The following is a 25,831-nucleotide window of genomic DNA, read 5'->3' as shown; positions in this document are numbered from 1 at the left end:
ACCAGGAGCCCTTTGATTAAAACCTAATAATCAACTCCTGATCACATGAGCCCCAAACTTCAGCAGTCACTTTTAACTCCTGGAATCCAGACAACTCAACCAACATTAAAATGAAATCATAAAATAATGCAGCAAAGAAGGCCATTCAGCCTACTGTGTCTGTGCCAGCTCTTTGAAAGAGCTGTCCAAATAGTCACCTCTGCCTGCAACTATTCTCCTTGAAGTAGTAATTCAATTCCATTTTCAATGTTAGTTTTGAACCTGCTCCCACTAACCTTTCAGGCAGTGTATTCCTGATCTCAGCAATTCTCCATGAAAAGAATTCTCCTCATCTTGTTTTTAGTTCTTTTGCCAGTTACCTTAATTCTGCATCCTTTGGTTAGTGATCCTTTCTGTCATTGGAAGCAGTTTCTCTTCAACTACTGTACCAAAACCTTCATGATTTGGTAAAGGCAATCTACTCTATATATAAATTGCCTTCCAGTTGAATTAAATTCCTTATATCTACTGTATATACATTGCTCTATGTTGCTGGTTCGACGCAAATGGAGAAAGAGAAATCCTACCTGCTGCCTCTGATAGGCAGAGAACATCTTCTCGAAATCTTCCAGGTCAAGTGTGTTGAAGGCTCGGAGGTCGTCTATCTCATTCCAAACGGTGCCTCCAATTCTGTCCTGCAACAGTCCAGACCACAGAAATATCAATGAGATTGTTTACATCTGAGATCAGAGAACCTGAGCTATTGAAAGAATCATAAATGAGATAGCATTAAACATGCTGGGTTAAGGCAGTACAGCTCAAGGAGTGACACAGCTCAATATCCTAATATTACAATTCATTTCCAAATTTCAAAAGCCTGCAGTAGCATGGCCACATTGCCTCTCCAACATTATAGGTTTATAGATTTAGGTCTCAATCTGTTTATTACCTCCGCCACTGAAGGTGGGCAGAGGTAATGTTGTTGCCCCATTAATATATCTCAAAAACTAATGGACAGATTTCAACAAAATTTGGTAAACAGATCGGGTATGGTCCAAGGAAGAACTGATTGGTTTTTTGTGAAGATGTAGGTCTGGATCAGGATCCTGGAATTTTTTTAACGTTGGGAGATAGTGTGAATTGACTTTTGTTTTAGAATGTTGTGGGTTGTTTTATTTAGAATGTTGTTGATTGTTTTTGAACATTGTGGATTGTCTCGGTCCAGTTTGGTGGAGTTTGACATAGCTGTCAAAATGTGAGCAGAGTTTTCGGAGCAGGTTGTTGGGTATAGATTGAGCTGAAGCCTCTTCAATGAAATAGAACCTCTTAATAAAAGATTTTTTTTGTCAGTTTTGTACTTACAGAGCATCAACCTGGCAAGGAAAAGCCTCATATCTATGGGACAAAGGATCAGCTAGAAGTGGATTAATATTATAATTTAGTTTTAGCATTCAGTTAATGCAGCATGACAGAGGTATGCATTCTGTGTATGCCCTCTTCACTGGTTCTAAATCAACCCACCAAAATAGTAGTAATCAGAATTTGGCATAATGATGCTAACTGTTCATAGTTACAACATCACCAACATCCACAATGGAAGGGGCAGTTGCAATTCAGTCATAAACATAAGGAATGTCCACCGGACAGAAGCCTGCGTCACAGTAGCCCAATCTGGTTTCATCTAAAGAGGGGACAACATCCGTAAAAAGTAAAGAACAGCCTTTTTCTCACTACTTGTTATTAGCCCTGTTGACAGTGTCACAACTGGTTATTATCTTGGATCAAACCACTGCGACTACTGCAGGAAACTATACCCTCAAATCCTGATAAATGCATAGCCGCACAATGCCAAGACAAATGTTATGCTTGGAGCAGGACAGCTAGGATTTGCAGACTAAAATAGCCTAGTTATAAATTCCTGTCCCCATAGCTCATTTAATCACTCATTCAGCAGTTCAATCTAAACAGAAAGAGTCGATTTTGAGAAAGAGATGGGGGTTGGGGGGGGAAGAGAAATAAGATTACACAATAGGGATGTGTTGTCTAAAAGGTGAAATCTGGCAGAAGGTCTGGGTGAGCCGAACAATCAGTATCTGAGATCCAGATTGTATTTCCAGTGTAGCATGTTAAAACAGGATTTACTGCACTGCAGTTGTACACAAAGACATGGATGGGATGTGGGAAGGCAGAACACTGAGAAGTTATACAGTGGGAGTTAATGTGAAGAAAGAAGGAGAGGTTAGCATTTTGAAAAGCACATCATTCAGCATCAGCTGTGGCTCAGTGCATAGCTCTCACCTCTGAGTAAGATGTTTGTGGGTTCAAGTCCCACATCAGCAGCTTGAGTACATGTACTCTGGTACAGAACGAAGCAGTGCTGCCGTGTGGGAGATGTTTAATTTTGGAAAAGGCACTATTTCAAAGAGGAGCAGTGCTGTTTTCCCTGCTCTCCTGGCCAATATTTGTCCCTCAATCAACAGCACAAAAATCTGATCATTATCACATCGCTGCTCGCGGGATCTCACTTTGTGCAAATTCTTTGCTGCATTTCCTGTGTCACAACAGAGCTGCGTTTCGAAAAGTATTTCATTGGTTGTAAAGCGCTTTGGGACATCCTGGAGTTATGGAAAGCACTATGTACGAATGAAAGTCCTGCCTAAGGCCAGAATTTTGCATTCCGAGGTCGGGTATGTGCCCGACCCAAATGGGCATAAGATCACGTGAGATGACATCGGGCGAGTGTCCCAACATTGTCGCGCACTCGCACGATATTTCGCTTGGCAGGCACACACAAAAGTTGGAAGCATGCCCACCGACAATTAAGTGGGCAATTAAGCCCATTGACAGCCCAATTGAAAGCGACTTTTCTTGGCCTGTTCAACTTACGGTTAACGGAAGGGCCAATCAGCCAGGTGACCTTTACATTTTTGCTCAAACCTCATCCAAGGACAGGATGAAATCTCCATTAGGATTTAAAGTAAAAAGAAATATCAGGGGACTGTTTTTTTTATGAGGTATGCTGTCAGGTGCTTGATTGTGCTCCATGGACGTTTTCTGCAGCATTTTTGTGCTTTGCTTTATCATTTGGAAGTCTGCAGCTCCTTGAGGCAGCTGTCTGCCTTCAGGGAGCTCAGTGGAATCGCTCCCCGGCACCCGCGGTGACATCAGTGCCCATCCACTTCCCGGCCCCAAAGGCAGTGCTGAGCCTTTCTCTGGGCGCATTTCATGCTGGCCGGCCTTTCATTGGCCAACTAGCATAAGATCACGTTCACAATGCATCTCAGCTAGGGGAGGGTTTTACATCCACTTCCAGCTGCGCTGACCTCAGGCACACCCTGACGGTAAAAGTCAAGCCTAAGTCTCTATGAATTCCCTTGGAGTGCCCATTTTCAGTCAATTAGCCAATGCCACAGCTGCTTTGTATACAAGCAAGTCCCCTAAACTGCAACTGGATGAAAGACAAGTGAATCTATTTTTGGCTGCGTCGATCACTGTTTATGAAGACGCTGCAAGATCATCTTCTTGTCTGTAACCTCCCCAGCTGAACCACTGCAAATGGCCAATGGAAGAGGTGTCTCTGACTAATTTTTCATACAACAGGCAACAACTCCCACATCCTAGATTATGTGCATGATCCAGAGGCTGGAGAACCCTGAACTGAGCTGAGTTGAGTTTGGTCCGCTTTGGTCCACACTGGAAACAAATGGAATATGTGTCCAGCTTTGGCTTAGAACAATGATATGGGCAAGTTTAACCAAAACCTCAGGAAGAACACCTCACCAGTGGTGGGTCCCTTGCTGTTTGTTGCATATATTAATGATCTGGATTTATATATGGGAGGCATGATTGGAAAATTTGCAGATGACACAAAAATCAGCCAAGAAGATAGCTGTCAATTCCAGAATGATATCAATGGTTTGGTTCAGTGGGCAGAAAAATGGCAAATGGAATTCAATCCAGAGAAATGTGAAATTATTCATTTTGGGAGGGCAAACAAAGCAAGGGAATACTCAATAAACGGAGGATATTGAGAGGGGTAGAGAAAGTGAGACACCCTGGAATGCATGTCCACAGGTCTCTGAAGGTGGCAGGACAGGTAGACAAATGTTAAAGAAGGCATGGAACGCTTTCCATTATTGCACGTGGTATAGGATACAAAATCAGGGTTGTAATGCTGGAACTGTATAAAACACTGGAGTCTTGCGTACAGTTCTGGTACCATATTACAGGAAGGACATAATTGCTCTGAAGAGGGTGCAGAGGAGATTTACAAGAATGTTGCCAGGGCTGGAAAATTGCAACTATGAAGAAAAATTGGATTGGCTAGGGTTGTTCACACACTAACATTGTGCGCAATGGTGTGCTAAAGTAACAGGGTCCCAATATTCTGATCTGATAGTGTGCAAATGTAAGTGCCCCTACGTTACCCTGTGCCAATATGATAGTTCCCCAATGTGACTGTTCTACTTCAGAATGCCAGGTGCTGAAGGCTAAAACTGGTGCCTAATCTTTACACATTTATACACATATTTACAGAGACATAGATTACAAACATGGCACTTTCCAAATCAACAGCCTCAGTTTCAGTCTGCTTGTATATATATGAGCCCATGTGATACCCCAGTTAATGCCCTCCACCTGAATACAATGAAATACTCAATTACTTGACAATTAACATGACTATTCTAAGTTCTGATACTATCCCAATAACGCTGTGAATGCACTATATTTTGCAATGGCTCAGCACAGTTTTGATTCATGCGGGCAAAACAACATTGGCAACATTGGTGGTATTGGGAGAAAGTGGCTAGCAGTTACGTCTAGGCAGGTGCTTGGATAATATCTCCGTCAAAGTCTCATGCATAACACCGCTGAGGTAGCATAAATATTCAAACTATGCACTGCAATTTCAAAGTATAAACACTTAACATAATCAATCTGTTCAAAAAAATCCAAAGCAAAGACTTGATTAAAACAATAGACAAACTCTTCATAGACAATGCCTCAGGATCGAGGATGACTTTTTCCCATTCTGTTTCGATGGATTCTGAAACAGTTGATAAGTCCAATGTGCAACTGCTGCCTCTGCCACATGCAGGGTATGTGACATTTGAAGAGTTGGATAGATTAATTTTTTTTTGAGGTTTCTGCACTCTCTCTGACGCCTTGACTTCGCCTCTGCATTTTATCAACACAGTTTCTTGATGTGCTCGGGTGCCTTCCCAAATGAACCTTCTCCGTTTTGGTTGGTCACAAACCAGCGACTCCCATGAGTCGATGAAAATGTTTGACCTCTGCAGGGGTGCTTTGAGGACATCCGAAAAGCATTGCCGTTGTCCTCCTGCCAAGTCCCGAGTAGAGTGGTTGCTTTGGGAGTCTGGTGTCAGGCATATGAACAGCATGTCCTGGCTAGACAAGCTGGTTTTGAGCGCTAAACACCTCAATGCTGGGCATGTTGGCTTGGCATAGGACGTTGCTGTTGGACCGCCTTCTTTGTCACCAGAATTGGAGGATCTTGCGAAGGCAGCACTGGTGGTACTTCTCCAGTAAACCATGGGCAAAATAATGTCATACAAAAACCCAAGAGAATTCACATGCAATGTACAATGTCATTTCTAGACTGCGCAGACTGGGGGATAATCAAGCTAAGAATTTAAATCAGCATTTCAAGCATTAAGAGTCGTGCACAGTATCCCTTCTTGATATTAAATATTGCACTAAGAAACAGGATGACAGCCCAGACTTAACATATTTTAAGTAGTCCTTTCTTGAACATACTTATCAAGTGATAAGTATTTAAGCACATCAGAAGTGAGAGAGGGACCACTGGAATTCAATTGAATTCTCAGTTTATTTAATCTCTTGTCCACATAGCAGCCCACTGTGTAAACAGTCAGTATGTTGGCTCCGCGGGCCTCAATCCATGTTAAAGCCTCATTGTTTTCAGAGGCAGTTTGTGCATTCCTGCTGTAATCTGAATTTAATTTCCCTCCTGTAACTGGTGTTTCAGACACTGTGATAGACAATGACTTCTGCAGCCAGCATTCAATATAATGTGAAGCAATTTAATCTGAAAAACTGTGCATGTTCAGCTGCAATATATTACAGTATAAACTGTCACTCAGAAACTGAGATTAACTCTATAACTCTTTGCCCTTTTTACCTATTCCATATCCCCATACAGCCTTGCAACCTTCTTATCTCAAACAGGCTGTTTAAAGGTGACACAACAAGGGGAAAGAGGGCAAAGCAATCGACTGAAGGTCGATGCCCTTCAGACATCTATTTATCAACCATCTGTACCCCTCAATTAGATTTGTCCGTAATCACTCCCAGGTACCCAAGGCAAGAGTTCCTAGAGTATGTTCAGGAAAGTTTTCTACAGCATTATTTTTCCAGTCCAAAGAGGCACTACTAAACTTGGTTCTTGGGAATGAAGTAGGAAAAGTGGGTTAAGTGTCAGTAGGGGAATATTTAGGGGGTAGTGATCATTGTATCATAAGGTTGGCTATGGAAAATAGCAAGGAACAATCCAAAGTAAGAATAAGCAACTGGGGGAAAGCCAACTTCAATGGGGTAAAAGCAAAATACTGCCGATGCTGAAAATCTGAAATAAATAAGGAGTCATACGGAATCGAACCATGAATTCAGCTTCTCCATCCACAGATGCTGCCAGACCTGCTGAGTTTTTCCAGCATTTTCTGTTTCTATTTCGATGGAGTAGGAATGGTTCTGACCCAGATCAATTAGAATCAAAGGTTGATGGTCAAGACTATAGCTGAACAATGGGCTACCTTTAAAGAAAAGATAGTCTTGGCACAGTCAAGGTATATTCTCACAAAGGGGAAAGGTAAGGCAAACAAATCCAGAGTTCCCTGGATGGAAAAATAGACAGAGATTAAGCTTAAGAAGAAAACGTGTGCACATGACCGATGTCAGGTGGAAAATGCAACTGAGAACCAGGCTGAATATAAAAGTTTCAAATGGGAATTGAAAAGCCAAATAAAAGAGGCAAATGGAGGGCATGAGTAGAGACTGCCAGCTAACATAAAAGGTAATCTAAAAGTCTTCTATAGTGGTGAAAGGAGGAGTGGAGCCAATTAAGGACCAAAAAGGGGATTTATGCATGGTGGCAGGGAGCAAGGTAAAAATATTAAATGAGTACTTTGCATCTGTCTTTCCCAATGAAGAAGACACTGCGTACCTGATAAGATGCATCCAAGAATACTGAGGGAAGTGAGAATGGAAATAAAGGAGGTACTGGCAATAACTTTCCAGTTTTCCTTAGGCTCAGGGTGGTTCCAGAAGACAGAATTGCAAATGTTGCACCTTTGTGCAAAAATGGGTATAAGGATAAGCCAGCAACTACGGGGCAGTCAGTTTAATTAAGGGAAGCTAGCCCAGATTTGTTAAGGGCAAATCATGCTTAACTAACTTTCTGGAGTTTTTTGTTGAAGTAACAGAGGAAGTTGATGAGGGTGCTGTTAATGTTGTGTACAAGGGCTTCCAAAAGGCATTTGATAATGTGCTGCACAACAGACCTGTTAGCAAAGTTTAAGCACTGGAATAAAAGGACCAGTAGCAACATGGATACAAAATTGGCTGGGTGACATAAACAGAGAGTAATGTTTAATGAATGTTTTTCAGACTGGAGGAAGATTTATAATGGAATACCCCATGAGTTGGTGTTAGGACCCCTACTCATCCTGATAAATATTAATGACCTAGACCTTGGTGTATAAAGCAGTTTTAAAATTTGCATGTGATAGAAAACTTCGAAGGATTGTGAATTGTGAGGAGAATAGTGCAAAACTTCAAAACCAGACAGACAGGTTGGTAGAATGGGCAGACGAGTGGCAGGTGAACTTAACTGCAGAGAAGTGTGAAGGGATTCATTTTGGTATGAAGAAAGCGTAGGGACAATAGAAAATAAAAGGTAAAATTCTAAAGGGCATGCGGAAGCAGAGGGATCTGAATATATATGTGCATAAATCACTGCATGAAGGAGGACGGATTAAGAGAGCGGTTAATAAATCATACAGCATCTTAGGGGAATAGAGTACAAAAGCAAGGAAATCATGATAAGTTTGTACAGAACATTAGTTCAGCCTCAACTAGAGTACTGCATCCAGTTCTGAGCTCCACATTTTACGAAGGATGGAAACGCATTAGAGAGGGGGCAGAAAAGATTTACAAGAATTGTTCTAGCGATGAGGATCTCTAGTTACATTGATAAATTGGAAGTGCTGGGAGTGTTTGCCTTGGAGAAGAGAAGGTTGAGAGGGGATTTGATAGAGATATTCAAAATCACGAGCAGTCTGGATGGAGTAGCTAGGGAAATACGGTTCCTATTGGCGGAAGGATCGAGAACCAGAGGGCACAGATTAAAGGTAACTGGCAAAAAAAAACAATCAAAAAAAGGAAAAAATATTTTCACGCAGCAAGTGGTTAAGTTGTGGAACGCATTGCCTGAGAGTTTGGTGGAAGTAGGTTCCTTTAGAGCCTTTCAGAGGAAATTGCATTATTATCTGAAAGGAAAGAATGTGCAGGGGTAGGGGAGAAAGCAGGGGAGTACACTGGGTGAATTGCTCATTCACAGAGCCAAACAGGCCAAATGGCTACCTTCGGTGCTGTGACCATTGTGCAATTCTGTGATATATAAACATAGGTACCCCTCTATTACATTCCAGTCTGCAATCACTTCCAGGTACCCATTATTCTATATATAAACCATCTAAACCCCTCTATTACATTCCAGTCTGCAATCACTTCCAGGTATCCATTATTCTATATATAAACCATCTGAACCCCTTGATTATATTCCAGTCTGTAATCACTCCCAGGTATCCATTATTCTATAGATTGACCATCTGAACCCCTCGATTAGATTCCAATCTGTAATCACTCCCAGGAATCCATTATTCTATATATAAACCATCTGAAACCGACTCGATTAGATTCCAGTCTATAATCACTCCCAGGTACCCATTATTCTATAGATACCATCTGAACCCCTCGATTAGATTCCAGTCTGTAATCACTCCCAGGTACCCGTTATTCTATAGATTAGCCATTTAAACCCCTCGATTAGATTCCAGTCTGTAATCACTCCCAGGAATCCATTATTCTATATATAAACCAGTTGAACCTCCTCTCGATTAGGTTCCAGTCTGTAATCACTCCCAGGTATCCAGTATTCTATATATAAACCATCTGAACCCCTCAATTAGATTCCAGTCTGTAATCACTCCCAGGTATCCATTATTCTATATATAAACCATCTGAACCCCTCGATTAGATTCCAGTCTGTAATCACTCACAGGGATCCAGTATTCTATATAAGAACTGTCTAAACCCCTCGATTAGATTCCAGTCTGTAATCATTCCCAGGTATCTATTATTCTATATATAAACCATCTGACCCCTCGATTAGATTCCAGTCTGTATTCACTGGAAGTTAAAACTGGAAGAACTGTAAAAGGAACTTCCAATTCATCATCATCAGTTTTAGACTAACAGCAAGAGTCAAAATGACTCCCAATGCTCTTTATTGGGAAAGGCTGGGGCAATTCAGCCAGAGATCCTGTTGATCAGCATCCAGTAACCCCAGGGTTAACTGCAGAGTGGATACATTTCAATGTAGAGTGCCATTCAGAGTGCACTCGTGCCGACTATAAATCTTTCCCTGCTCTTTTCCGAGAGCAGCAAGCCCATGAATGGATGGAGTTTATGACCACTGGCTGGACCTATTAATGGCAAGAAAATAGTGAGTGCCGGGGGAATGAAAAATGTTGGGTTTCCTCTCATTTTAAAGTGATGGGCCCAAAAGGGATAGATCATCTATTACATTCAGACCACAGCCAGCAGCAAGTTGGATTGAGATCAGCTGGCTCTTGTTTAACTCAAGGCAAGGTGTAGACAGCCTTCCCGACCTTCCTGATTCCCATGAGGATTCTGCCGGTGCTGGAAAATAGATTTTTTTTCCCTTCCTGTCCAATCAACAAACAACTAACCCTTCAGTTAACTGTCCCATCCTTCACTACAGTTTCTACTTATTCCTTTGCTGTGTTTTCTTTCCAAGTTAGTTTCTTTTCTTAGGAGATTAGCTGTTCCTGTATCAGGATATCAATGTTCTCGATTGCCTCCTCTCCATCCCTACTTTTAGTCCCAATTTCCAGTGCTGATGACCTTGTCGCTATTAGGAAGCAGATTAAATCTCCCCCTACATTTCCCATCACACATTTCCTGGTCACTAACAGCTCAGGTCAGACAGATTCAGTTTGCAGCACCATTCGCCAACTGGCCCATGCTTCATGTGACTCTCCTCCCATCTTACTGCATCTGACCCAATTACATATCCTTCTAAGATAAAAGCAAAAAACTGCAGATGCTGGAAATCCAAAACAAAAACAAAAATACCTGGAAAAACTCAGCAGGACTGGCAGCATCTGTGGAGAGGAACACAGTTAACGTTTCGAGTCCGCATGACTCTTCAACAGAACTAATTAAAAATAGAAAAGGGGTGAAATATAAGCTGGTTTAAGGGGGGTGGTGGTTGGGACAAGAAGAGCTGGATAGAGGGCCAGTGATAGGTGGAGATAACCAAAAGATGTCACAGACAAAAGGACAAAGAGGTGTTGAAGGTGGTGATATTATCTAAAGGAATGTGCTAATTAAGGGTAGAAAGCAGGACGAGCAAGGTACAGATAGCCCTAGTGGGGGTGGGGTGGGGGGGAAGGAATCAAAAAAGGCTAAAAGGTAGAGATAAAACAATAGATGGAAATACATTTAAAAATAATGGAAATTGGTGAGAAAAGAAAAATCTATATTTTTTATCATTGTTCCATTGAAGCTCAATGCAAACTGGAGGAACAGCCTTCCGGACTGAATATTGATTTCAACAATTTTAGATCATGAGCTCTCTCCTCCACCCCCTTTCTGATTTTTCCCCTCCTTTTTGTTTTTTCCAATAATTTATGTAGATTTTTCTTTTCCCACCTATTTCCATTACTTTTAAATGTATTTCCATCCAGTGTTTTATCTCTACCTTTTAGCCTATTTCGATTCCTTCACCCCACCCCACCCCCACTAGGGCTATCTGTACCTTGCTTGTCCTGCTTTCTACCCTTAATTAGCACATTCCTCAGATAATATCGTCACCTTCAACACCTCTTTGTCCTTTTGTCTGTGACATCTTTTGGTTATCTCCGCCTATCACTGGCCCTCTATCCAGCTCTTCTTGTCCCAACCACCCCCCCCACCCCCCACCTTAAACCAGCTTATATTTCACCCCTTCTCTATTTTTCCTTAGCTCTGTTGAAGAGTTATACGGACTCGAAATGTTAACTGTGCTCCTCTCCACAGATGCTGCCAGACCTGCTGAGTTTTTCCAGGTATTTTTGTTTTTGTTTTACATATCCTTCTATCCCTTTCTTCCTTCTGCATTTACCTAGCTTGCCCTTCTATGCTGTTCTTCTCCTTGTGGTAGCATGGTCCATATTCTTGCCATAGCAAATTTGATAAGACCGCCATCAACACATCATGGGTTATGAAAACAACAGGTTAACAGTGGAGCGAATCTGCCTCTATATCATCCCCTTAGCAATCCCAGGCCATGTAATGTATGGGTGGGATGCAGAGCAAGACCCCCTCCACGACACCCATGACATAATTCCAGTGTACACACGTTCAGGGAAGATGGCGACTACAACTCCCTGCCAGCTTTCGGACGAGATGCTAAGCCCAGTCTCCACCTGCCCTCTGAGGTGGACCAGGAAGATCCCATGGCACTATTTCGAAGAAGAGCTGGGGAGTTCTCCCTGGTGCCCTAGCCAATATTTATCCCTCAATCAACATCACAAGAACAGTTCACCCGATCATTATCTTAACTAAACACCCCCACATGCAACATTCCTACTTCCCGCACCAGCCGCCTCCTGTGGTCTCGCAGAGTGAATGTGGACAGTTCGGGACCGTGGGCCTTTTCTCTTTGGGGCACTAACTGGAGACTTGTTCGAGCTCATTTTATTTCAGACTCTTACTGTGGTCACCGAGAGGGCATTTCAACCATAACATCTGAAGTTGGATCATAAAGGTGGAAATCTTAACTTGTGGGTTCATTCCCTGGCTTCCAGCAGGAGGTTTTGGGCAGCTTTAACTGTGAGCGTGCTTCCTGATTTCACTCTTGAGATTGACTTTTAAAGATATGTCACCTCATTTTGGATTCCCTCCATCAGAGGAGATAGCTTCTCTCTATCTTTCTGTTCAAATCCTTTTAACACTATCAGCACCTCGATCAGATCAGGCCTCAATCTTCTGTACTCAAGGAATTACAAGCCATGTTTATGCAACCTGCCCTCATAACTTAACCACCCAGAAGGTGAATGGAAAGATGGAAGGGAAGGAAAAAGGTTCACTACATCACACGAGGCAAATGGTGCAAGCTCCCATTTGTTCCACATATGGACAACACCAAGAAACTACTGTTCCAAAATAATTCTCTTTACTCCAGCCAATGAAAACAAATGATGGCAGAATACTGATTAATGGAAGGGTCCTGTTTATGAAGACAATTACTCCACATTCCATGTCGACTGCCAAGCACGTCATAAAACCGCACACTCATAACAACAAAGGAGTACAAGACATTGCAGAACTACATCAGGTTTCATTCTATTCTCACTTAGGAATTCTAAAGCATTCCTCTGGTCTCCAGACTACCATTTAACCTCGACGTTCCTTCCTCGTGTGATTTGCATTTGTTTTGGGAGGGAAAAGCTGGAGGAAAATGGCTAGGAATCCGGCCAGACCCAACTAAGAGAATATCGCTAGATGCCAAACACGTCTTTGTCAGAGGCAATATTAAACTTTCCTAGCAACCTATGGCTATGCGAACATGGCCTTTTAGGCTCTCCTTCATTTGTACTCAGCACAAAATCACAAAAGGGCCAAGAGCAAATTATTTGTTGAGGCGCACCACTGTTGTCTGGAAGCTTTTAAAGCTCCACAAGGATAGGTGGCGCATTTCAGTTCAGGGGCAGAAGGGTCTTGGGTCTTTTGGATTCGCAGTGAATGCTATTGAGATGTCTTTCTAGATGCAAGAGGTGCCGTAGACAGTGGTGCTGTTGGTGTTTAGCCAGGGTCACGAGATAATGATGAGGAACAGGTTCCTCATTTCCTAACTGAGGGACATTGAGACCAATTGCAAGATACCCATCACAGATAAGCTACCTCAGATCAACAATATTATTATAAAACCTTGAAGTAGTAAGGCTTAAGGTACAATCCTTGGTTACCTAGTGCTGCAGCTAATTTGATGCCAGCCGGTCTGTGGTGGGGATTGGACCAGTAGAAAATATCAGCCCGAATCATGGCCTACAAGGAAGCAGGCTGAACACACTAAATTTTTCTGCCCTCTAGAGACCTCTCAGTCAGATGGCTGGTGGTTCAAGTCCTACTCCAGAACCTTGAGCACAAAATCCAGGCTGACAGTATGGTGGAGTACTGAGGGAGTGCTGCACTGTCGGAGGTACCATCGTTCACTTGGGAAGTTAAACTGAGACCACCCTCTATAATGGATGTAAAAGATCCCACAGCACTGGTGCAGAGGAGCAGGGATGTTTGCCCCGATGCTCTGGCCAATATTTATCCTACAACCAACATCACTACGGGGAGATGGTGGTGGCATAGTGGTAATGTCACTGGACTAATAATCCAGAAGCCCAGGCTAATACTCTGGGAACGTGGGTTCAAATTCCATCACAGCAGCAGGCGGGATTTGAATTCAAACAATAAATCTGGAATTATAAAGCTAGTCTCAGCAATGGTGTCCAATTAAATTATAATTGAGTGTGGTAAAAACCCATCTTGTTCACTGATGCCCCTTTGGGGAAGGAAATCTGCTGTCCCTATCTGGTCTGGTCAACATGTGGTTCCAGGCTACAGCAATGTGGTTGACTCGTAACTGCCTTCCAAAATGGCCTAGTAAGCCACTCAGTTCAAGGGCAGTTAGGGATGGGAAACAAATGCTTGCCTTGCCAGTGACATGCACATCCTACGAAAGGATTAAAAAAAACTAAAAGAGATTATCTGGTCATTATCACCTTCCTATTTGTGGAATCTTGCTGTGCACAAATCGATTGCTGCACTTTCCTGTATTACAACAGTAACTACAACTCAAAAGTGCTTCATTGGCTGTGAAGCACTTTGGGATGACCTGAAAGTGTGAAAGACGCGATTTAAAATGCTATTCTTCCATTCCTATTCATTGCTGAGGCAAATACAAACTCTTCCTTACCTCTGCCAACTTGTGCCAATTGAAGGACTTCAGCGGGTGCGATGGCTGTGGAATGGCTTTCTTCCTCATACTTCCCACTGTGAGCGGGCAAGGGGGTGGTGGCATGGCGCAGCTGAAGAAGGGAGGGGCTCCAGGCGGAGGGGGTGGGCCGCCAGGAGGAGGGGGCGGGGGAGGAGGAGGTAGGAATTCGTATGGGAGGGGTGGGGGTGGTGGAGGCAGCTCACCCAGCATCAGAGGGGGAGGTAGAGGAAGGGGACCCCCGGGCGGGGGAGGGGGAAGGGGGAAGGAAAAGCCTCCTGCACTCTGAAACAGAAAAAGGAGAATGAAAACTGTGAGCAAAGATCAAATAATATCAGCGAGATTTTCTTTAAAAAAAATAGACTAACAACATATCTGTTAAGGAGGTACTGTCATTCGGAGTACTGTTCAGTAAAGCTTTTTTTGTAAGGAATCGGATGAGTCCATTCAGCACTTCTGGCTCTGCTTTACTGTATGGGAAGGAAAAATGATGGATTGGTAATTCCACAATAACATGGTTAAAGAGTATTTTCTCACATCCCACAGTCCCAGATGATTCACACATGGTTTGTCCTCTGACACCAGCATTCCATGCAGTGAAGTCAGCCAAGCTACAGTAACTTTTTGGCATTGTAGACCCATGGAAGGGGCTATTGTTGTGCCCTTGGTTACGGCTGCTGGATTCAATAATGCCAAGGTGCAAATCACCTTGATTCCAGGGCCCTGAGATTCCTTGGGCCAAAGGGTTGCATCCAGGCCTGGTGGGTGCTGGAATATGGGCAGATCCCAGCTTGGCCAGGGTTCTGGCTTGTGTGGACTGGATCTATAAATAACAGTCCAATGGATGTGGTCCCAGGGGCAGACTTTCCGCTTGCTTCCCCACATCATGGTGGCATGTTGGGGGTAAATTTCCAGGTTTCCCTGAGAAATTCCCTTCCTTTGTATCTTTGAACAGCCTCAGGTCAAGACCTGGCGTCAGGCCCTTAAGGCCTTTGAAGGCCACAACCCTTCACTAGAGTGAATAAGATGAGTAAATAGCCCTCCTGCATTCTCCTAACACCTTCTCTTAACAGTGGGAGTAGCTACAAGGGGAGCTGAAGAGTTGAAACAAAAATTTTATCTCAGGCCATTTATAGAATCACAGAATGTTTACAACACAGAATCCTTCAGCTCATCCTGTCTCTCTGCAAGCAGATCAGTTACTCCCACTCTCCTGTCCTTTCCCCTAGCCCTCGTATTTCTCTCTCTCTGGGTGCTTGTCCAGTTCCCTTTGGGTCTTAGAGGGGTGGATCAAATCAAACCAGGGCAGCCATGGCTGGTGCAAACCCCCTGAATCCCGAGGGCCTCTCCTCAGATTTGTAAGTGATCTGACTGCCTGAATCTGAGGCGGGGTCTCCAGCCCTGGGTGAGGTGGAAAGGGGGAGGAGAGGAGAGCATGGGGGTGGGGGTGGAATTCTGCTCCACTGTATTAGTGCTGGTGGAGTTGGGACTGGTGAATCTCTGTATTAGCAGTGAAGCCAAGGAACTGTTACCTCCCCTCAGCAGTGTGTTAAAAAGAGAGAGAACTGTTGATGGACACTTTTCTGATCTACAAAATGGGGGATGTAAAACATTTACGAAGCAGCAAATGCCCTTTAGAGATAATTCTTTAAATGTAATATATAACAGCAACAATATTCTTCTTTAACATTCAGTTTTGGTAAATGCCTATTTTAGCCCCTGTCAAATGACAAGGTCCAATGTTAAATTCTGCTGAACTAACTATTCTACAATAAAATCACTGTGTTGCATTGCATGGAGGAACGGAGTGCACTATCATTTCATCCCCAGCAACGGTATTGAGGACATCTCCTTTCTGCTCCATCATACCACCCGTGACCTCGGAACCGATAATCTGTTAGTCCTATCTGGGTGAGATTACCACAGTTAAAAACATAAGAACACAAAAAATAGGAACAGCAGTAGACCATATGGCCCCTTGAGCCTGCTCTACTATTTAATATGATCATGGCTGATCTTCACTTTCAAATTCCACTTCCCTGCCTGTTCCCCATATCCATTGATTCTCTGAGAGACCAAAAATCTGCCTATCTCAACCTTAAATATATTCAAAGATGGAGCATCCACAACCCTCTGATGTAGAGCATTCTAAAGATTAATAACCTTTGAGTGAAGGAATTTCTCTTCATCTCAGTCCGAAATGATTGGCCCCTTATCCCCAGTCTGTTCGAGATTCCCCAGCCAGGGCAAACAATCCCTCAGTGTCTACCCTGCCAAGCCCTTACAGAATCTTGTATGCTTCAATGAAATCACCTCTCATTTTCTAAACTTCAGAGTATAGACCCACTTTACTCAGTCTTACACCACAGGGCAACCCTCTCGCCCCAGGGATGAATCTAGTGAACCTCCACTCTACTGCCTCCAATGCAAGTGTATCCTTCCTTAAATATGGAGACCAAAAATTTGCCAGAAGCAGTTGGTCTCAGAGCACCCAAAGGGATCTCATATCAAATCCTTGTAAGCAGAGCCTGGGCAGGGTTTGAAAGGACCCATGGCAAGTTGGCAGGGGTGGGGGCGGGGCGGAGGGGGGGGTGCATAGTGTAGGGAATGTCTAACCACCATGGTGCATCATGAGTGTTGGCCAGGCTTAATGCACCAGTTGGTATTTACATGCCTTTCGCTTTGAAAAATAACAATAAAAGGGCACAGTAAAGCTAACCCAGTGCATCACCTGCTCCTTTAAAGACCATGACACCTAAAGTTGGGATATCAGTTCAATGCAGCGTGCCTGAGGCTGAACCATTCCCTATTTGGACTCGGGGTTGAGGGTGCAAGGGTTGGGGGGGTGGGGGTTAAAATTCAACTTCAACCAGGTGGAGAAGTGGGATGATGGATCATTCAACTGAAAATTGGACGGGACGGGACAATGAGCAGTTGACCTGACACAAACCATTTTGCATAACATCCCCCCTCCCCCTCCACCCTGTCAAAGTTGGATTTAGTGAAAAAAAGCCACCAAGCTGATCCCAATACTTCAAACGTTCTTTCTTTAAGAGCAGCCAAAGGAAAAAAAAAATTGATTGCCAGGGAATACATAAAATTTCCAGCACAGACATAGGCCATTCAACCCAATTGGTTCATCTACTTCATCTAACCCTATTAGCATATACCTTTATCCCCCATGTGTTTAGCTAGTTCCCCCTCAAACATGCCTGTGCTATTCGCCTCATCTACTTCTTGTTGGTATTTTTATTAATGGTAATTCTCTCTGACCGCTTCATTTCTGAAAGGGAACCTGATGGGAAATTCCCACTTCTTTAGCATTACGTTTTGTCAGACTAATCAAATTCCTCATCGACTTTGTAAACACAAAAACCACTCTGTTTCCTGTCAGGGATCACAGGGCATCTGAAAATCTATATATTCTTTTTTTCAAAATGAGGCAAATCTGGCAATGACGGAATTGACGGAATAGTGGTCTGTTGTATAAATTATGTTTGTCGTATTGTGTCAAAACATTCCAAAGCGCTTTGCATAAGTAAATGAATACGAAGTGCAGTGTCTGTTGTTATGGTTGTAGGGCAGCCATTTTTATATGTTATAGGGCAGCCATTTTTTCTCACCGTGGCTCCTGCTGACGCAAGATGGCCACGCAAGATGGCTGCTGATACCCGACTGCACACGTGCACCGATCTGCACACACCCAGGAATCCAATCCAATGACGTTCACGCCTGTTGGGCCAGCGGGAGTATGTAACAGGGATCCAGAGCCGACATCAATTTGGACACAAAATTGCCTCCCCTTGCCTAGGAAAACTCCCCCCAGAGGACTGGACTGTGTGACGGGCAGGGAAGGTTTCGGCAAAGGCTGCAGCCGAGGAGCAGTGAGATTATGCGTTGAGGCTGTGGGGGAAGAGCATGGTTGGATAGCAGACTGAGGTTGAGTCGGTGATGGGGAGTTCACAGGGGAGGGGGTTCACAGGTCTGATTTATAGCCATCAGGGTCAATCTCTTTGACAATTTTCTGGGCTATTTTGTGAAGCATGATTCTAAAAATCTACAAACATAAAATATGAATTTATTTAGCATTATACATTGAAGCTAAAACAATGGACTGTGTTAGGGTCGCGTGTAGTTTCTTTACTATAGATCATTCCTATAACAGTTAATATTACATCAAATGCCCAATTTATTATTTTCCTTTCTTAATTTTATACAAGAAGTTTCTCACTGGCAGGAGTTAAAACTCAAAGACGGACAAAGAAACCCATGCTTCCTGGTTTCCGGACCATAACCCCGCCCCATGCTCCTAAACCCCGCCCAGAATAAAATACTAGGATTGCGCAAACATGGCATTGATAACAAATACAGTCATTTTTTTCTCAGGACATTAATAAAATGAATGACTGGTTTATCTTCAATTTAAGTGGTACTGGTCAATGGGGCACTGCTGACAATGACACCAGGAAAACACAGTTCTCTGCTTTGGATAGCATCTTGGGTTCTTTAACATCTGCATGAACCACAGGTTAAAAGCACTTAATGCCCTGCCGATGGGACAGCACCTCTGACAGTGCAGTACTCCCTCAGTCCTGGACTGGAGAATCAGGGCATATTATCTGTTCAGTCCTAGAGTACGGCCTGAACCCACAACCAGCACTACCAACTGAGCTATGGCAACACAAGCACAATGCTCACTTTACCGAAGTAAGTCAAATGGACAACATTTTTAAAATGGATGTTTGACCGTGGCTTAGACCTCTGAGTCAGAAGGCTGTGGGTTTAAATCCCATCTTGGCCGAAATCTCATTGCAGTACGAGGGTGTGCCGCAACTGCTGGGGGTGTTGTCTTTCGGGTGAGATTTTAAACCAAGTCTGCTCTTTCAAGTGGATATGAAAGATCCCATTGTACTATTCAAAGAAGAGCAGTGGAGTTCTACTGGTATCCTGGGAAACATTAATTCCTCAACCAACACTTAAAATGGATGATCTGGCCAGTATGGTTTGTGAGAGCTGCCATGTTACTTAGTTTAGGAACAGTGAGTACACCTCAAAAATACTTCATTGAGCATAAAGTGCTTTCGGACATCCTGTGGTCATGCAAATATGTGTGCAAGTCTTTCTTTCATGAAGAATGGCAATTTAAAACTAGGTCACCTGAAATCTGTCTTTGCAACAATTTGTAATAACTCCCTTTGTAGCTCAGACAAAGGCATTTCCCCTTCAAACAAGGTGCCTTTGTCATCTCGAAGTTGCCTGAGCTGATGATGGCAGGGGAGAGGGTCTTACCGAGTTTGCCAGTTCACTCAGACGAGTAGAGAGTTCTATCACTTGTTCTCTCGTTTGGCGCAACTCAGCCGACTCCTTCTGGAGCTTGTCCTTCATCTTATTGAGCGTTTTCATCATGTCGTCCTTCTCCTGGGTTTTGGTCTCGCACTCCCTTTCTTTCTTTTCGAGTCTCGCGAATAATTCCCCGTGTTCTGTCCGTAACAAAAACAACCTTATGTTTGTGCGAGGCAGTTCAAAATACAGGTGGAGGCCTTATACAAGCCCAGTGCTTGTATAAATTCTGACAGGGGATATGAGAGCGCCAGCAAAAATGTAGGACATGAAGAAACAGGAATCTCCTACATATCGGAATAGATTTTCACCCAATGAGGTGAATCACCCACCATTTATAGACCAACCAATTATCATTCCATCGAAACGAATTGGGGTGAACGTATAGTTGCCAGGCTGTCCTGGAGTCTCCAGGAATTAAAGATTAATCTCCAAGATCAGCACCCCAAGGAAAAAAATCATAGAGGCTTAAAAAATTGCTCTTGATTTTTCTTCTATTTCTATGAACCATGATGTGTCTGGTGTCATTGAGAATCCCCCTGTTTGATGGTGCACATAAATTTTCACTCCACAGCTAAAAATTGTTTCAGTTTGCAAACTATCCCCATCTCAAATGTATTAGGCTTTGTTTTAGCTTTGCAAAATGACTGTAATGACAACTATTATACAAGTCTGTGAGGCAAGTTCAAATGAAATGGATCCTTTGCTCCATTTGATCCCAATCTTCCAAGACCAACCCTGCTGACTTCCCATTACATCCGCTCTGTGTCCACTGATAAGAGCATCAGTGACTAGAGGATGCGGGTTTAAGTTGATTAACAAAGGAGCCAGAGGAGTGTTGAGGGGAAGATTTTTTCAGTGAGTTGTTGTGATCTGGAATGCACTGTCTGAAAGGGAGGTGAAGCAAATTCAATAATAACTGAATTTGATAAATACCTGCAAAGGAAAAAAAAAATTGCAGGACTATGGTAAAAGGAGTGGGACTAAATGACTCACTCTTTTAAAGAGCTGACACAGGCATGTTAGGCCGAATGGCCTCCTCCTGTGTTGTATCATTCTAGAGATCTAGCTGTTTCTTTTGAGTGGTCCCACATTGTACAGCACATATAGCCACAACAAAAACAAAAATAAAAATACCTGGAAAAACTCAGCATCTGCGGAAAGGAACACAGTTAACGTTTCGAGTCTGTATGACTCTTCAACAGAACTAAGGAAAAATTTTACATGTAGCCATCTTCCCTGCCAACTTCATCCAGCTTTCCACTGCTGTCTGCACAAAAGCAATACTCTCCAGACATACATGATTGTGAACCAGGGCCTTGTCGTATTTTGCAGAACTATTACGGTTCACCAAAATGATGTGATATTCATTATCGTGAATGTTATCCCTTTCACAACAACAAATCATATCAATCTTATCAATTTTGTCTGCTTATGCTCTTTTAAATGCTTTGGGATATTTACCTAGTTGTTGAATAGTACCTTTAATGTAGTACACCATCTCAAGGCGCTTCAAAAGTGGAGTGTGGTCACCCGAAGGTAGGCCCCTTACAAAATAGAGGTAGACCACATCCAAAGTGTTAAATAGGACAGCAAGGGTACCAGCCCACTTTGAGGCTGTTACTGTCCCATTAACACCAGATGAAGCCAGTGAACATAGAGCATAGGCCTCATCTGTGCAAGGCCACTGCTCACTTAGCTCAGCCCAGAGAGTCTTAGAAGCAGTTTGAGGAAGCCAGAATTTAAAGACCTTAAAATCAGGGTAGCAGGAATTGAACCAACCATAACCAAGTTAGGAATGTGGCTATGCTGCCTGCTGCTTATTCAACTGGCACCACTCTATCCATTAAGGAGACCAGCATGCAAGGTGAGTAGGAAACAATCAGGAAGAAGCTCTTGAACAGGCCCTGGCTGAGATAACCTAACTCGAATCATCACAGCATGATCATCCTGGGGCCTTCAGGGCTGTGACATGGAACAACATTGTCAACAATACCTGTATGCAGTTTCTGTCTCTGTTACAAACATACCTTTCCTGAACTTTTCTGCTTGATCCTTCCACTGTTTCACTTCGTTCTCATTCACCAGCCTGAATACATTAAAAGATTTTCACATTCATTGGGTTATTTAGTACATCACTCAAGAGTGCTATCATCCACTATAGTAAAAAAAAACCGCACATAACCAAACTGTTTGGTTAGCAAGAAGGAAGAGACTAAGGAGAGGGGAATGAAAGTAAGTTGGCTGAACATCAGTTTGGATGGGCAAGTTCCATCTGCGCCAAGTATTAATTGTATCAATTGAGCTTAAGTATATTCAGGTGAAGGGCATTGATTACATGCAGTTGAGCACATATAAAGAGACACTTACGGGTGCAGGGTGTGGGGGTTGTGTGAGGAGGTAAAAACCTGTAATGTTTCACTCTGTGAATGAATCTATTCCAGGGCTGGCTCTCTTTCCTTCGTCCACCAACTAGCTATCAGGACTATAATGCCAAGTTGTGGATGAAGTGTTCAACCTCACTTAGAATGGAGTCTATGTATTGTCAAATCTTCAACACTCCCACTTGAATGGCACTCAATATGGGGAGAATACATTCCTTGTCTGTATAGCCCTGAAAGGGGAGAAGGCTAAGAGGATTTTTTTTTGGAAGTTAGCGGATTTTCCAGCTGGTGAAACTGCCACTTTGCATTCTTTCCCTTGATCTTTCTGCCTTCTCTCCTTAAGGCGCTGGCTCTTGCTGACTATGGCACCATAGGCTTGGGCCAATTAGAGGGGAAGGAGGAGGGGGAGGAGGAGGGGGAGCGAGAGGAGGAGCGGGCCAGGCATATGAGGCCATGCCAGCTGCCAACCTAGGCTGTGCCATGTTAGCAGCTTTATTAGCCATGGAGGCCATCACTGACAAGCTCCACCTTGTTCTCCCCCGATCCACCTAGAGGGAGTTGTGGGCATGGATCAAGATGAAACCATTTCCGTAAACTTTGACACCAAGCCACAAGGGAGGTACCAGGGGGGCGGGTGGGAGAGGTGACCAAAGGCATTGTTGAAGGATTACGTTTTAAAGAGTGCCCTCAAGGAGGAGAAAGATGCTGAAGGGGCAAAGAGGTTTAGGAAGGGGATTCCAGGGTTTCGGGCCTAGGCAGCTGAAGGAATGACTGAAAGTGGTGGAGAGATGGAAGTTGTGGATGTGCAGGAGGGCAGAATTGAAGGAACACTGAGTTCACGGAGGAGTCATGGAATTCCAGGAGAGGTGACAGAGATTGGGAAGGGTGAGGTCATGGTGGGAATTGAACACAAGGATGAGACTTTTGAATTTAAGACATTTTTGGAACCAGAAGCCACTGTATGTCAGCGAGCACAGGGGTCCTGGGATATTCCTGGTTTGCTCGCCATAGGTAATGTTGTCTTTTTAATTGGTACCACGTACATATAGGAGGTCTCATGCAACAACAGCTACACACCCGCTCCTCAGTGTGAATGAGTCTCATGCAATGCTCACATCCGAATGATGTTCTTCACGTTGAAGTTCTCCAATGGTGCGACGTCGGGATCTTCCCCCTTCTCGTCCTGCAGCACTATTTGCTGTAGTATCCTGTCGAGGAGCTGCCAATGCTGGCTGTTGGTTCCGTTCCTCTTCCCTGAAGGGCATTTCAGAATCAAGAAGGGTTAGAAATGTTTACCGATGAATATTCTTCAAGCGCTAAGACACAGCAACATCATAAGGAAGGGTTAATACAAATGCTTTGCTGAGGAACTCAGTTTCACATTGAGTGCTGGTATTACCAAGTAAGTCACTGGTGAGGGAGTTCAGAAGGAGGGGGCGTAACCTTAGAATTAGAGCTGGGCCATTCCGGAGAGGGGTTGGGGGGGATGTTAGGGAGCATTTCCTCACACCAAGAATTGTGGAATTCTGGATTAGTCTCCCAAAACGCTATTGAGGGTGGGCTGGCAGGGGGTGGGTGGTGGTGGGGGTAAGTGGTGGCAGGGGGAGTCATTTAAAAATTTCAGAACAGATATTGAAAGCATTTGGTTAGGCAAGGGTGTTAGGGGATACGAAACCAAGGCAGGTAAATGGAGATAAGATAAAGGTCAGCATGAATGGCAAAACAGGCTGCAATGGCTGAATAGTTGATTTCTGTTCCACTGTTCCATGGAAACATCCTGTCAGCTCTCTGGCCTTCAGAAACCAATAATGCTTTAGTCTATCCTGTGCATAATCGGTGGATCCCTGTCCAGACCCCAGCCAGCACCCCCATGCTTTACGTGTTCTGCAAAGTGGCAGGCATGACTGCAAGCAATAATGGAGAGGGTGGGGGATGGCAAAAGATTCGTAACCTGAGGATAACACAGCGGCATTTGATACCCTTGGATGGAGAAAGTGAAGCCTGCGCTGGCCTTTAGGGTGAGGGCACATTTCTGCTAAACATACATCTGTTGAATGCGTTTTATGCTTATTGCAATTGGCAAGTGCACCCGAGGGAATTCCATCGAACAGAACTTGACTAGCACTGTGCAATCATTCATTCAGCAATCTAACAGAAATGGGAACCTGAAAATACTTCACAGAAAATAGAGACGGGTAACTTGGGAGGACTTACTGAATGTGGTCTGTGTGAGGATGTTAAATGAACACCAGCAGAGGTGAGGGGTCAATAACCCATGGTCATTCTAACATCAAGTCCCTCAGGGCCTGATGGTAACAGTTAAAATGATTCTTCTTTATTGCATCCTATTCCCCCTGAACTCGGAATATTGGCAATAGCGATATGGCTGCAACTTGGATTCTTCACCAAGTCCCCCACTGACCCCCTCAGCATCTCCCTGTTGGTGTTGTGGAGCTTACAGAATCACCTCTTATAATTACCCTGGTGTAGTCACTTTGGAAGCATCTTCCTGTTGATTCTTTGGGTTAAATCCACTGAGATGAACTTTCCAGCTGTGCCTATAGTTCAAGGTCAGATAGCCAGACATGGTCAAACAGCCAGCTGTCATACCCTGTTTTTGTTTACATGTTTACATGTGAAGATTCGTGTGAGGCACTGTGGGAGGGGATCCTGGCATCTGTGTAACTGAAATTTAGCAAGAGGCCAGGAGTGGAGAGGTGCAAGCTGGATTGACAAACCACTCGTCAGATGTCCACTGGTGCAGAGGTGGCTATCGTACTTCTGCACTAAGCATGACGGTCTGCCTTTCCTTCTGTCTGATCCTCTGTTCTCCATCTCTTTGTAGCTGTGGTTGTCTGTGTCTCTTTCTTTGCCTATCTGTCCCAACTTATATGGTAGTTTTTCACAGTCTAAGTGATGTTTCCACTTATGGGAGACCAGGCTAGAAGCCATAAATACAATACGGTCATTAATAAATCCAATAGGGAATTCAGGAGAAACTTTTTTATCCAGAGGTTGGTTAAAATGTGGAACTTGCTAACACATTTCTTTTCATTCAGGCATAGGATACGGATGTTATTGATAAGGCCAGCATTTATTACCCATCTCAAATTGCCCTCAGGAGGTTGTAGGTGAACTGCCTTCTCAAATACAACCACCTGGCTTGCTAGGCTAAATCAGAGGTCAGTTAGGAGTCAACCACATTGTCTGAAGTCATATGGGCAGAACAAGTAAGCAAAGCAGATTTTCTTCCTTGAAGGACATTAGGGAAGAATATGGGTCTGGTACAACAAATCTGACAGCTTCATGCTCTCCATTACTAATACTAGTAATGAATTAATTGAATTTAAATTCCCCGGCTGCTGTGGTGGGATTTGAACTTGTGGCGCTAAATTATTAGCCCTGGTCTCAAATTACTAATCTAGTAACATGACTTCTCTGCTATGGTACCCCATGAACAATTGTGCTAAATAAGATTGGCACATTTAAAGGGAAGCCAGCTAACTACATTTTCCATGAGGGAGAAAGGACCTGTTGATAGGGTTAGATGAGGTATTGTGGAAGAAGAAGACACATGTGGAGCATAAATACTGGTATAGACCAAATGGGTGAATGGTTTGTTTCTGTGCTGTAAATACTACTTAATTCTATGGCTTAGAAGAACCAATGGAAACCACTTGGACTTTACCAAGTGGTCCCCCTACTGAAGTTTGTCCAATGAATAACTGAACCATATCACCGAGCAAGGTCCCACATTCAAATTCTTTCCTTTCCTGAGTTAATTAATATCATGCAAGTTAGCATTAAGTGCTTC

At 43.5% G+C, this 25,831-nt stretch overlaps 1 protein-coding gene across 1 annotated transcript in view; it reads right to left on the bottom strand.

Moving 5' to 3' along the window:
* Positions 1–25,831, bottom strand: part of daam2 (dishevelled associated activator of morphogenesis 2) — a 357,408-nt gene that overhangs the window by 97,819 nt on the left and 233,758 nt on the right. Inside the window, exons 11-15 of the mRNA XM_041187923.1 lie at positions 23,133–23,271; positions 21,664–21,722; positions 19,583–19,773; positions 14,276–14,578; positions 567–674 (exon numbers count right to left, since the gene is read on the bottom strand). Of these exons, the coding sequence (XP_041043857.1) occupies positions 567–674; positions 14,276–14,578; positions 19,583–19,773; positions 21,664–21,722; positions 23,133–23,271 (800 nt within the window). The remainder of the gene's footprint in view (positions 1–566; positions 675–14,275; positions 14,579–19,582; positions 19,774–21,663; positions 21,723–23,132; positions 23,272–25,831) is intronic.

Source organism: Carcharodon carcharias, chromosome 5, assembly GCF_017639515.1.
Source record: "Carcharodon carcharias isolate sCarCar2 chromosome 5, sCarCar2.pri, whole genome shotgun sequence".
NCBI lineage: Eukaryota > Metazoa > Chordata > Chondrichthyes > Lamniformes > Lamnidae > Carcharodon > Carcharodon carcharias.
The sequence above is the reverse complement of the archived record's forward strand: the minus strand, read 5'-3'. Positions and strand labels throughout refer to the sequence as shown.